Source organism: Ammospiza caudacuta, chromosome 9 (genome assembly GCF_027887145.1).
Source record: "Ammospiza caudacuta isolate bAmmCau1 chromosome 9, bAmmCau1.pri, whole genome shotgun sequence".
Classification (NCBI taxonomy): domain Eukaryota; kingdom Metazoa; phylum Chordata; class Aves; order Passeriformes; family Passerellidae; genus Ammospiza; species Ammospiza caudacuta.
This window is the reverse complement of record NC_080601.1, coordinates 17,988,318-18,002,328: the sequence shown is the minus strand read 5'-3', so window position 1 is coordinate 18,002,328 and position 14,011 is coordinate 17,988,318. Positions and strand designations below refer to the sequence as shown.

Sequence of the window (14,011 nt, the reverse complement as noted above, 5' to 3'; positions counted from 1 at the left end):
GAAATCAATTAATATTTACAGACATACTAAAGCATTATAAATGACAACTTCTCTGTAACTTGTTTAGGGTCATTTGTTTATTATAGCAATAAAGAATAAACAACTGCTGCATTACTAGTTATAAAGATTCCTTGGGTACATATAGGATTCAGTAGAATACAGCATCATTTGTTGTGTACCTTTAAAATACTGGATAGAAAGATCCCACAAAGCATGTGGCTGACTTGAATCTTGCTTGTCATGCTGTAACTCCATTGAATGGCACAAAGAGATTCCCTCTTTTTCTGACAAGCCTACATAGCTACAGCACCAGGCCCACAGTGCACAGACCTAGCTGGTGGAGGGAGGAGGTGTTGATGTGCAAAGCAAGGCCAGCTCGACACACACCCACCAAGTGCCAGAGCACCAGAGTGGCCATCCAGAACTGGCTCCTGGAAGTCCCAGCCTGCAAATGCAGATCTCCTTCTGTTTGCTTAGAAGGGACAGGCTGCATCAGCTGCGCTGGGTTTGGAGCACATCATCACTGCAGGTGTGAGGGATTGCTAGCTGGGGTCAGCCCTGCCCCACATTGCCTTTGGCTTTGGCCAGGGCTGTGTTTGTGGGGTGGGGGAGCTGCAGTGTCTCTTTGATGGACATTAGCAAGCGTGCTGTCATTGTGTGAAGGACAGCACAGCATTATTTTGCTGTCAAACAAAACAGGAGAAAGTATTGCTGTACTGAGGGTTTTTGAAGATGTATTGATGTGCTGAAGAAGATACAGAGATTTAGAGCCTGTAGCCTTTTGGGGTTTACCTTCTGGAGACAAGTGAGACCTAAAAATCATCCTAAGCAATATGGTCTGGTTTCAAATACTTTTCTCATTACTTCTTACCTTACAGCTGCCCAGAGACATTTATAGGTTTTAGGTTCAGGTTTCTATGTTCTGTTAAGTTCTTTCTGTCTCTTTTTTTTTCTTTTCTTTTTATCTCTTTTTTTTTTTTTTTATTTGGCCCCTGATCTAAGGAAAGAGGAAAGTTAGAGAGGGTGGAGGTGAGGAGGGGACGGGACAGAATTCTGTTTCACAGTTGTTCCTTTATTTTACAAGTTAAAGCTCACAAAAGAAACATGAATGTGACTCCATCTTGTAAGCATCTGCACTACCACTACTAACCCATGGATCAAAAGATTATTTGAGGAAATAGCTAGACCTTTTTTGTATGTATTTTAGGTCTACCTTCTTCCTTTTGTTTTATTTTAAAACAAAATTAAGGACACTCCAACATGTTGCCCATAAGAGTTCTGTTACAGGTAATTAAATGTAAGTTTACACATTTAATCTACTTTTAAGAGCAAGAGAGACTGGTAAATGACCCAGTTAAGGAAAGTACTCAGCCTAATTGCATGTAACGATTGCTTGCTGGTGTTTATTACTGTACTAAGAGTAGGCATGTAGTCTGTGATTCTAATTTGGTTTAGAGACAGACCTGTAGTATTTGCACCTATCATCAGAGTTCGATTGTTCCTGCTAACATTGTGAAATTGGCTTGTATTCATTTGGGAGCTTAAGAGTATTAGAATGAAAGGAGCACTGGGTTTTTTCAGTTACTATTGCTGTCCAGTTATTATCTCTCCAGACTGTTTTGCCTACAGTAATATGTTAAACTGGATATGCTAGCATGTATTTTTGCCTAGGAAATTAAATAGAGATTTCACTTGTTTATATATGTAATGTGAGAGATTAACAAGAACTAAATTAACCAATGAGCTCTTTCTGATTTACCTGTGAACTTACCTTGTCTTCAGCCTATGAAGTCACATTAATGTCTGGGTTTGATTATTTCTATGTCATTTTGAAAGAGCTGAGTTCCTGACAAATGTAAAGTCACTGAAAGTTGAATCAAAGCCCCAAAATTTTAGATTTCATTAATGCTTATTTTCTAAAATTTCCCTAATTGTAGACACCTTGTTGCAATTTGCCATCACAATTTTGGGCTTCCAGGAAATTATATCCAAGTGGAATATGTTGTATCATAGAAGATATTTGTTACATAAAAATAGAACACTGGATTTTATGCCCAGAGCAGCAGCACTTGGACTTCAAAACACTTATGTAATTATTCTTTATTTCATAAGCTCTCAGAATGATGAATGAAATCAGAACTGACTTTGAAAAGCAAGGCCACTGATGAGCAGTGCACCTAGCCAAGGTGTCTCAGTGTCCGCTATGATGGATTTGAGACTTTTATAACACAATGGATCAAAAATGAAGTTAAAACAATATTAAATTGACAAAAAATAAAAAAGGATACTCAGAATGGAGACTTCTGCTTCATCGTGATTCATCTTGTTGTGTTTAGTTGCTACAAAACACAGATCAGTAAGAGAAATTAGCTCTTTTGGTGCTGTTACACAGACACAGCAATGTAATTTAATGGCAGCTTTAATTCTAACTTACTTCATTTATTGTAAAGGAAAGGAATAAAAACCCTGAACTTTGGTATTCTTTTGTTGATCTTACAGTATATGTTATTGTCAGCTGTAGTTTAGTTGATTCTACTATGCTAGAATCAACTAAAGATAAGGTAAAGAAAGGTAATTTGCCTATTGGATATGTGCAGATGGTCATATTTTGTAATTCAGTATGTGCTCCAAAGCCATGCTGGCTCCTTCTTAAACTTTGGTACTTCAAAAGATGAGATTATTGCTCTGCTTGAAAATATATAGGAAATTGCAGAAAGAAAATGTATTACCCAGGCAGACATGGAAAACTGTGACCAGAAAAAAGAAAAATTTTAAAAATTTACTTTCCTAATATATTTGGGGTTTTAGACTAATTCAGTTACTTATCATTATATCTACTACAGAAAGAATAAAATAGGAGCTCCTAGTGCAATACTTACCTGCACATACTAGAGGGAGCTGAGGGAGGGAGTCAAGATATTGGAAAAGAAAGGCAAAATATCATGATGAGAACTTTCATTTGTGCTAGTTTGCTTGAATAGAATCTTATTTGATGCTATACCCCATTTACAGCTTTCAAAATACAGTGTGCATTATTCACTCTCTGTGCCCAAACACAGACATTTGTATGCATATGCAATTGTCTGCTGTGCATTTAACATGGAACATCTGTGTGTGCCCATGCACACTTGGGAAGGAGCAGGTTAGTTTATTACAAAGTGTCTTCAACAGACTTAGCACATTGTTCATTGTTTTAGTATTATCTAGAGCAAATCAATATACCTTCTTGTGAAATGGATGAATACACTCTGCTTGTCTGGCAGAGTTTAATGTAAGACCTCTCTTTCATGATTTCCAATTCAAATAAATGCTGTTAAAATTACAAAAAAAAACATTGCTCTTGAAGACTTAAGAGCGCAACACAGCATTGAAGCACATTTCTAAATAGCTTTCTTAACAGAGTAGAGAGTAGGATGCCCTGAGAACTGACTGAAACCTGTTCTTTAATTGGAATATTCATCTTATGTTTTTCATTACCCTTTTTCCTTTGCCTCTCATGGATGGTTGTTGCTAATGCTCCCCTCCCCTCCTGGTGGGCCAGCCAACAGTTCCCTCTGGAGGCAGCATCATTATATCTGCCTGGTTCACTTAGTAGCAGATGGTGAAGAGCAGTAGAGCTGATACACTGCATTTCACAGAAACCAGGATCCTTCTGGTACCTCTGCAGCATACACAGACTTGCCTGATTTGAGACTGTGAATTCTTTATGTGCCTTCCAAACTAGGTTTCCTTGTTTGCTACTGTGTATGTCAGTGTAAGAGTGATTTTTATGATCTGCTCTGTTGCTGGACAGTGAAGAAACTACTCATCTCCAGGTTTCAGCTACTGGCAGCTCTGTTTTCCATTTTATTTCTATTTTTACCAAAAATTAAAAGAAAACAGCTCTGCTGGTTTTTCTTTTCACTGGTTGACAGGCTTTTCTTCCCCCTCCCCTTTTTGTAATTCCTGCTGTCTGCCAAAGGACAATCTGTTTGCTCTGAGACAGTTTAATGCATACTGACTACCAGAGGCAGAACTTCCATTGGCTCTGTTACAGGGGTAATTTACACTTTAACAAGGTATTGTGACAAGGTGGTAATTATATTTTTATCACGTCATTATGACATTACCACCTGGAAAGCCATAGCTGATTAATTAGTGGCATATATTAAATTTATAACCCTGGAACTCTAAAGTTATCATACCTAAGTGGTGTAATTATGCTGAACTGTGGTGTGGCAGTGAATTGGAGGTGAAGATGCTGAGTATCCACCTATTGCAATACATTTAATGAGTGCCAGTAGAGGGCAGGGAGCTGAAGGAAATAGTTGGGGTTTTTAAAATAAATACTAAGGAAGAGAATGAAATCATTGAAATCTTGAAACCAAATCTAGTCAGATGGCAATTTCCAAGGCTTCTTACATACATGGATGTTTTAAAGGTATAATTTGAAAGCACTTTGATTTACACTTGTTTTTGCTTTTTATTTCACAGCTTTATTTCAGTTAATACACATCTATTTTGGTTTTAACAATGCAGCAGTTTCAGTTGATCTTTTGGAGGCTTGTACTTGGCCATTCTGGAGGCTACCTCACCTTCCTGCAACTGGTAGAAAGCACTGGTTTTGGCAGCATGAGTTTTTCTCAGTTTTGTGAATATGCCCAGGTGTTTTATGTTGTCCTTTCTGATTTACTTTTTTTCGTTTACTCTTTTCCTTTCTCTTTTTCTCTTTTCCTTAGTATTAGGAGGTAGAGGAAATAAATGAGGCTGGGACTAAATGATGAAAATGCCCACTAATTATGGCTTTTTTGAATGTGTTCCCATATTCCTATGAAGTAAATACAGACAGAATTATAAACCAAATCTATTTTAAACCAAATTATCATGCTAAAGGTCATAGTTTTGAATTGTTTTGATTTTCCCTGTTTGTTGTGCATTTCAAAGTCAGATTGCCAAGTAACTCATGTTTTATTCTTCCCTTTCTCTACAGAAAATGAAGTGACTACTTTCCCTGTGTTGGTGAGTGATCAGAGTGAAATTGTGGATACCAATGGAGCTGGAGATGCATTTGTTGGAGGTATTTCTTACTTCTTTCTGTTGTTTGGAGATTATCTTATTATTCTCTCTATAGAAAATTTACTGTTTTTTCATTCAGCTGTCCTTCAGAACAAGCTTCATTCTTTTACATCTTTTCTCTGCATCCTGAAGTTGTATGATTTAATTAAGTTCTGACTTCCAAAGGGAAAGTGTGTTGTATTACTTCAAAAATAATATGCCTTTATGCTGTACTCTGGTAGTTTTCATGAGATTAATTGTATCTGTCAGACTGTTGCATAAACAAGCTGCATCAAGCACTATATAGTGTACAGAAATCCCTCCTGGCTTAAATGTTAACACATTGTTGTTCTTTAAAACAGGTTGTAGTGAATATTAAACAGTATGTTAATAAGTGAGCATAATGTCTCTGATCATGTAAATTTTGGTAGAACATCTGCTTCCGATACAATTATTTGGACATCAGAAAAGAATGCAAAGGGTTAATTTGTTAAAACAAACCCTGAAAATATCTGGCATTGCTTAATATCCATTTGCAAACTTACTATTTTATTTGGCTCAAGCTCTAAGGAAAAAAGAGGATGTTATGTCTGTGCCTGTTTAAAAAATGATTCTATATAAGCCAAAACTCAATCTAATCCAAGATTTCTGTCATTCATTGTAACCTTCATCCATGTAGTTCTGTGATGCACTACTGCATCCTGAAGGCTCTAATATCCAGTCTGAAGTAGCTGTAAGGAGCTCCATTAGTCACTAATTTACTGGAAATATTACAAAAGAGACTTTATAAATAGAATTGCAGGGCTCAGTCTTGTAGCTACAAAGGGGATAGCAAGCAGTGTGTTACCAAATTAAAGCTTCAGAATTGTGTCCCACTTCAACAAAATATTCAACATAAGCTTAATCTTAAGCAGGTGAGTAATTCCTTCCTTACTTAATACAGCATTTAAACCAAAGATAAATGTTCAGTATATACTTAAAACTGTCTGAGAATGGGAATGTTTTTACTCATTACTTCAGTGCTTTCATGAATCAAAAAGGACAGAAATAGAGGGAAACACATTAGGTCATATTATTCATGCACCTTTTAGGGCATGCTTGTCGCTGTCTGTTATTCCTAAATCACAAACAAGACTGAATTTGAACCAGTAGGTAACAGTGACTAACATAAATAAGATCATCAAGTGCTTGTCCTTATATGCATTTGCTCTGTTTATCAACTGTGCCAGATAGCTGCTGTTCTTGTGGAGGGGGAAGAGTGAATAGGCCTTGTCTATTTTGTTTTCATGTGTCTGCCATGTTTATCTCAGGATGTATTTATTTTCTGTTCTTCAGGTTTAGGCCTCTTGAAATCAGGACTTTTGTTTTAAGAATCCTAATTTTGTTCTTTCCTATGTTAGCTGCAGGAAGAATATTGCAACTAAATCAGGGCTTTAAGAACTGTTTTATAATATAATAGATCAAATATAATAATTGAACGCTCAAAAGCCTTTCTCTTTAAATTACATCCTTTTCCCTGGTACAGCCATAGCTGCTGGTTTTCTGTAGAAGGGCTAAAACATTTACTTTAATCAGAATACCCTGAATGGCAAGACTGATATAAACCAGTTCAGTCTCTATTCCAAACTACTGCCTTCCACCAGCAGTGTAAGGAGTTGGGGCACATCCTGTCAAGCTGGTCTTGGATCAATTGTGAGATTCCTTTCTCAAAGAGGAAAAATGATGTGCACAATACTCAGCTGTGGAAGAGAGGGATGAAGGGACATATTCTAAAAGATTAACTCTCCCTTATCATTCTAAGTGTTAAGATACAGCAAGATCATGTATATTTGGGATAATCTTAGCAAAAGTCCTGTATCACAGCTTATGGATGTATATTATCTTCAGTTGCCCCACAAACATCTGAGGCATCAGATGCTTTTTCATTGGGGCAGAAGTACAATGCAGTCCAGTGCGCTGTACAGTTCTCCCTCACTATCCGGGAAAGGACCACAGCTGGTTTTCCCTCTGTAATGGCAAACCTGTCTGAGCTGTCCTTGCAGTGAGACACTTACCTGAGCATGAGTGTGTGAGCTCAGCCTCCTGTTGCACCATGCTTCCCTCTCCTGTGACTCAAAGCAACATGAACTTTAGGATATCCATCCAGAGTTCTTCCATTGGCTTCTGGGATATCTCAGTTCTCCTCTGGCACTCCATAAATAATAAATTGATCATTTATTCTCCTCAGAAAATAGATTTTCCTGAGTTTAGTCCAGATGGGAGAATTGGGACTCATAATAGTCTTGCTACACAGCTGATTCTAGTCTTATACGTACTGTGGTCTCCTTCTTCAAGGGGTCACCTTATTTTCCTTCCCATATGTAGGAAATAGGATACTGGACTGGATAGGCTTTGATTTGGTCTGTGTTTCATTTGAGGGAAATGTCTGTATTTTATCTGTGGCACACTTGTTGTGTGTTTTCAAAATGTGTGTTTGGAACACATTTGGAGAAGTTCTTGAATGTCTCCTTAGCAGCAAGCCCTGTGCAGTAGTGTAGGTAATACTGCCCAACATGCAAATCTTCTGGCATTGGGTCTAGCACTGAGCCAGCTGCAGTGTTACTGTCCTGACAGAATTTTTACAACAGGAAAGTTATATTCTCTTCAGTGCTTTTCTGCTTCTTTCTTTGATTGAGGTTTTTATCATTTCTTACTACCTAGGCAACAGGACATGTAATGTTTTGATTTCAGTGTCCTTGCAGTAAAATGTTTCAAAATTAATACCTTAACTAAAAAATTCACTCAGTGTGACAATATCCCCTCCTGGAAACCTATTTCTTTTATTCAAACAGCAGAGAACAAGACTCCCATGGCAAAGTTTCCCATACTTCTCTCGAACCAGTATATTAACACAACTGAACAGTGGTTTTTCTGGAGCAGGTGTCTTGGCTGAGAGGGGAATGTGGGATATAATGAGAACTAACCCCATCACACAAGATTTATTTTGCATTAGGGGGTCAGGTTTGTTGGACTCTATCATGTTTTGAAAGGTCTTTTACAGAGGCACTCTCTTCCAGAGGTATAACTCACAGATCGTAGGGAAATTCCTTCTCAATAATTATGCCAACTTGGCAAATCACCCCTCATATGTTTCTCCATGTAAAAGTTGAAAAAGAAGAAAACAGTGTGGTTTTTTTTTTACTAGAACCAGACTAACGACTGAAGCTCTTGAGACCTTAAAGTCAAGACAAAGTTTAAAGCACAAAGTTTTTGGGCACTTGTAACTCTGTGAATTGATTCCTGAGTTCAGCATTTCTGAAGCTGCCAGCCTCCAAGGAGAACTAGCTCACCCCAACAGCTAGCAGCAAGAAATAAACCACATTCTTCAGTTGAAACGTGGGTTTTATTAAGTTGGCACCAGGAATATCTCTGAATTTCCTGCCTCTTACTGCAAGCATCAAGTCATCTGCCACTCAGGCTGGTGCAGTGCATGAATAAGAAACTGGATTTTAAAATTGCTGCGGCTATCTTTATGCTAAAAACACTTCTCTAAACAACACTAACACAGTTCTGCCTTTATTGCTTACTAGCAACACTGCTACCTTTTACAGGTTTAAGCAATAATGGTTTCCTTTGTAGCATCTCAGCACCTCTTGTGGTTTTCAGGAGTAGCACAGATATTTGGTTATAAATCCCTGAAATACCCATAAATTCAAGTTGAAATTCTACCTCCAGATTCTTATGACATTGAAAAATCACTTGAGCTTTGCTGGCATGGCTTATGCCACAAAAGTCCTCTTAATGAAATTACAGCCTTAGTTTGTAGAGTTTGGGGAGATCATTAAATTAACATTTATTTATTACTGGTCAGCCCCAGTTTGAAACACTGCAGTAATGATAATCAAAGTGATAATGGCAATAAATATGAGCAGTTTGACCATCATATGCTTTCTTTTGTGCCATCCTGCTCTCTTCAGCCAGAGTAGGCTTGCCTTCTGTTTGAACTCCCCTTTGTCATTGCCACCGTAACTAATGAAAACAATCAGCATCTGTTCTGATAGTTGCTGCCATTGTTCCCTGCAAAATCTCTCCCCTAGAATCTGTCTAGTCACTGGAACTGAGTACAGAGTTCATAACAAATGAATAGGAGAAGGTGTAAAATCGATGTTTCTTCAGGTTCCATCAATATAAATATATTGACTTCATAATGTGCTATGATTTAGTCATATACTACATGGAAAGTACTAGAGTATGAAATGGAACCACAAATCATTTTCAAGTAGCTTGATAAGGCAGTGACAGAACGATTGCAGCAAGTGTGTATTACTTATCACCATGCTATAAAGCTGTTATACCATTCTCAAGGAAAACGAATCCCAGGGTAGAAGGAGCTCTTCATTAAGCATTGTACAGTGCCAGATAGGAGCTGATAGCAATTTGCCTCTGTCAGTATCAAAGGGGAGGTCAATGGCTCAAACCACCTGTCAATTTAAAAATGGCATTGGCGCTTTCATGTGCTGGGGAATCTCATAAGGCTGCTAGCTAGAGTTTGAAAGCTGCAGTCACAATTTTTTGGTGCACGTTCTTCAAGAATAAGCAGTTCTTTCTCTTTCTTGTGAAGCCCAGCATGAGCCTTATGAGATGGTCAGCTCCTGTCTCAACTATCAGACAACTACTCTGATAGAGACAGGGAGAGCAGCAAAAGAGGAGTCATCCTCTCTTATATGTCCTTTTGTGAGTGGGCCTCATGGCATCCTTATCTCCTCTTTAGGGACCACAGCCCTTACTGAAGATACTTCCCTCTTTCTGATTCTGTTTGACTCAAACTATATCAGTAAAGCCATTTCCTCATCTTTAATAGAGAGGTTAATTCCAAGCATTATTTTCCATCTTAATCTAAATGTCTCTACAAATTAAATACAGACCTTGGACTTGTAGGAGTTTGCCTAAAGGTTCTCACACTGTTCAGATTGTAGCCTCTTTTCATGAGGTAAATGATTTTCAATAGAGTGACAATCAGCTTTGATTTCAGAACTAACTAATATTTGATCTACTTCTACATTATTGAAATATTGAAATACTATATTTCATGTGAAACATTCTTGAAATACATTATGAACATATGTGTATGTGTATCTATAAAATCACAGCACAAGAAATAAAAGTACAGGTTCACAAAGAATACAGAGTGCACAGAATAATTGGCCATCATTACTCCTCTACTATTAAGTGTTTGATTCAGAAACCTCTTTTAATAAAGGTCTGGTTCTGTTTTCTGAACACACTAGATTTGCTTTGGAATACCTTGGCTGAAGCTGGTGGATTTAAACAAGTGTAATAATGATAAAATGGAAACATAATTAAAACCAGCATAATAATTCTTATGCTGTTGCTCTGTAGCACCCATCATTTAGGGAAGGAATCCAGTGATTTTTAAAATTAAAAAATCATCTTGATGAGATTTAATATCATCTGAGCTGACCCTGCCTTAAGCCAGGAGCTGGAGCAAGTGACCTAAAGAGGTCCCTTCCCACCTAAATTGTATTATGATCCTATGAATTTTAATCCTATTGGTATTAAGTTTCCAGGTGCCAGTTCCTGCTCCTCTGGAAATCCAGACTCAATCATCCTCAGGGGGCAATGTTGGTGGCTGCAGAGTAGGAGCTGCCCGAATTAAAAAATTAAGCTCAAAGAGCAAGAATTCCATCTTTTTGCAATAAATCTCTTCTAGGGCAAAGGGGGACTGTACTTATGACTCTGTCTAATAAGTCCCTTATGTATTTCTCATGCAAGCATTGTGGAGATAGAAGCATGTTCACATGTGAGGAATGAGCTCTTATGAATAGCTCCTATATGGCTATTCCAGGAGTGCTAAACATGCAAAAAGAGCTGATAATGCTTTCAGCAGAGGCAAATTTGAATGTTTTTTCAGAATACTAATTTATCAGTAAGCTTGTGACTATATTAAAAAGAAAGCTACTTAATAGATTTCTAGGGCTCTTGAACACTGGGGAAGAATTTGTTTACACTAAAAGTGAATATTTCTGTTATTTGTTTTATTTTTCTCTCTGTATAAATCTGTGCTGTAAGGGCTGCTCTCCCTCCAGTATTCACCATCCCTAGAACATTCTAGATTCATTGAAATAGGAGTAGAAGGAGCTAGGAACAGTTCTTAACTGAACAGCAGGAGCATAATATCAGAAGCTACTTCATCCACTTATAGTGGTCTTTAATTTTTATAAGGTTTTTATACTTGTGTGAAATACCTTGGGAAATTGCCATCATTTTTTAATCACATTTAATAGAGGGAAATACAGTGGACAAAATGTCACAGCTGTGAAGTACTCCCTTCTGATAACACCAGAGCTCTGAGTTGCAGAGCTACTTGCCAGCTGGGAGCAAGGGATAATTTTTTGGTGATATCAATTAAATATGTGTGTGCATGGAACTTGTAATGGCTGATATTTGCTACAAAATTTATCTTCACCAGCAAAGAAAGAGGGGATACTACTTTGAATCATTCTGGCTTTTCTTTGAAGTAAAGATAACTGTTATAACAGAAAGCAGCACTCTCTTAGTTTTCATTTGTCCAGCATTGGTGGCTAATTGCCTCTGAGCAATCCTGTTGTTACTGAGATCATGGCGGGTGAGATAGGAGGCTTTGAAATAAAAATACTCACTTAGTGTCATCAGCACTTTGACTGACAGCCCATTTTTTCCCATCTTTACTACTCCTGGTTTATAAACAGCATACAGGAGTATAATAGCTGAGCTGCAGAGAGGGCATCAATCTTTGCTTGCGAGGGGATAGCCTGTCAACATGTCCATGACTTACCACCCCTGTGTTCTGATGGCATTCAGAACTCTGTCAGATAAACATCCCACATAAACCCAGGCTATTAGAGGACCGCGTTATCTCTGTAACTGACCTTCTACAAACTAGAAAATGACCAGGTTGTATGTTCCCAGATGATTTTTTCTCAGTCTCAGCTAGAGGCACATAATTTTTCTGATCAATAGTGTAGCCAGTTGCTAATGCTAATTTCAACATTAGTATTGGCTCATTTTCAAAATTTGCCACAGTTTGAATTGCAGCTACTTAAACAAAACCATGAAAATAGATATCACTCAGAAAAATACATAGAATATTTCTGTTTTCTTTTCAACTCCCTACTTCTTTGTTTACCAATTTCCATTCAAAATTATTTCTTTGCAAAGAATACCCTCTTCTGTCTTGATATTATATGTAAACCTGTTTGCATGTGTTGTCCAAGTATAATTGTGATTATACTGCTTTCATTGTTTTAATTGCTACCCTTCTCTTGGTCTCTAACTGTTCCTCCTAATTTCATTACATATGTATTCTTATAACACAGTAATGTAAATATAGTAATTCACATTTTCACCTGTTCCATTTAAAGGCAATCTAGAAAAACACATAGTAGAATAAAACTAAGGCAAAACATATTATACTTGCTGTCATTTCTTAAATAACACGTAGAAGCAAAAGATCCACTTAAAAGGATCAGTGTATGGAATTAAAAAACCCTCAGAAGTTTCTAATTAGACTGAAGCAGGACTTGATTCCTTTAGCCTCTGTGTCTCTCTTCCTGTCAGTGAAACCTCAGTGTTAAGGGAGTACATAGCAAGAGGATTAATATTTTGCAAAATTGGTTTTTAAAAGGCCTAATTTACCTCACCATAAATTCAGTGACATTGTGGACAGGTTTTGTGAAAAATAAACGTCAAATAGGTTATGTACACTTTAAAAAAACAAACCTACTCTGTTAAAAATAGATTTTCAAAACCAATTATGAAGTTCCAATTTTTACTGTAATAGCTATGGGACAATTACAAATTGACTTAACGCCTTAAAGCAAGTCATCACCGTTTAAAATACTTTGTCATGCCTACTATGCCTACCCTCATAACATTTCATTTTATGTTAATGTGTCATGTGTTAGAAAATCATGTAATGATAAAGAAAATGTTCATGTGGAAGGTTAGAAATTACTTTAATGAGTTACTATTACCTTGCTTGCAGACTGTTAGCAATATTTTTGTGTTATTTTAATGTATTCTGAATAGAGACAGAGGCACTCGTCAGATTGGATCATCAAGAACATTCCCCTGGGAATCAGGGCAGGATATAGTCCCCTAAGAAATGATGTGTCAGATTAAGCTGATGCTGTATTCACAGGAGATAAAACACCACACAATGAAATACAAAACCACACTGAAAGATATTGTCTGTTTGACATCTCACATGCCTCAGTGGGTGCTAAGGACAGGGACACAATGGCCAAAAGGACACTTCTCAGGCCGTGGTGTTCACAAGCTGGCTCCTCTCTCACTTACAGCTCCTCTGTTATATAACAGCATGGTAAAGTCTCCCAGAATTTGTTCACTTCCCCCACACTGCAATGGGCTCATACTTGAAGTGGGAAGATGGCAAGCTTGCAGTAAAGAGGAGTTAGAAGAAAGAAGGTGGTCGCAGTTAAAAGCAGTGGTAGTAGCAGTGCTTGTAGGTTGATCTGACACTGATCTCTGACCCAGGGGAAAGGGATGTTACTGGTATTGGTGATCAGTACATTTTTGCTATCAATCCAGAATTCTAACAGATATTTAAAGAGGCAAAAGGTATTAAGTGTCACTGTATTAAAATAGGAGCATTATGAATATAATGCTAGGGTAGGCTCTTTCAGCCCGCAAAAGTCAGGAAATTCACAGGCTGCCTAGCTCCCATATTCCCTCTGCCCTGGGTGTTGCTTTCTCATTCTCCTTACATACTGCTGGCTTGGCTGTGTGGAAGCACACCTGCAAATAAAACTCCTGAGACTCATGCATATGAATCTTGGCTATGAAGTTACATTCGTGCAACCTTTTTGCACTTTAATATATGTTAAAAACTGAGTAGAGGATAGGACATGTTATTCCATTTTATTATCTTCAGAACTTGATTGTATCTATAGTAAATTAGCGCAGTACTCTTCCTTTT

General features: G+C 37.5%; 1 protein-coding gene across 2 annotated transcripts in view; it reads left to right on the top strand.

Moving 5' to 3' along the window:
• The window catches only part of ADK (adenosine kinase), a 266,599-nt gene that overhangs the window by 243,390 nt on the left and 9,198 nt on the right, over nucleotides 1-14,011 (top strand). For both annotated transcript variants that reach the window (XM_058810115.1, XM_058810117.1), the window contains exon 10: nucleotides 4,970-5,056. In XM_058810115.1, coding sequence (XP_058666098.1) covers nucleotides 4,970-5,056 — 87 coding nt within the window. The remainder of the gene's footprint in view (nucleotides 1-4,969; nucleotides 5,057-14,011) is intronic.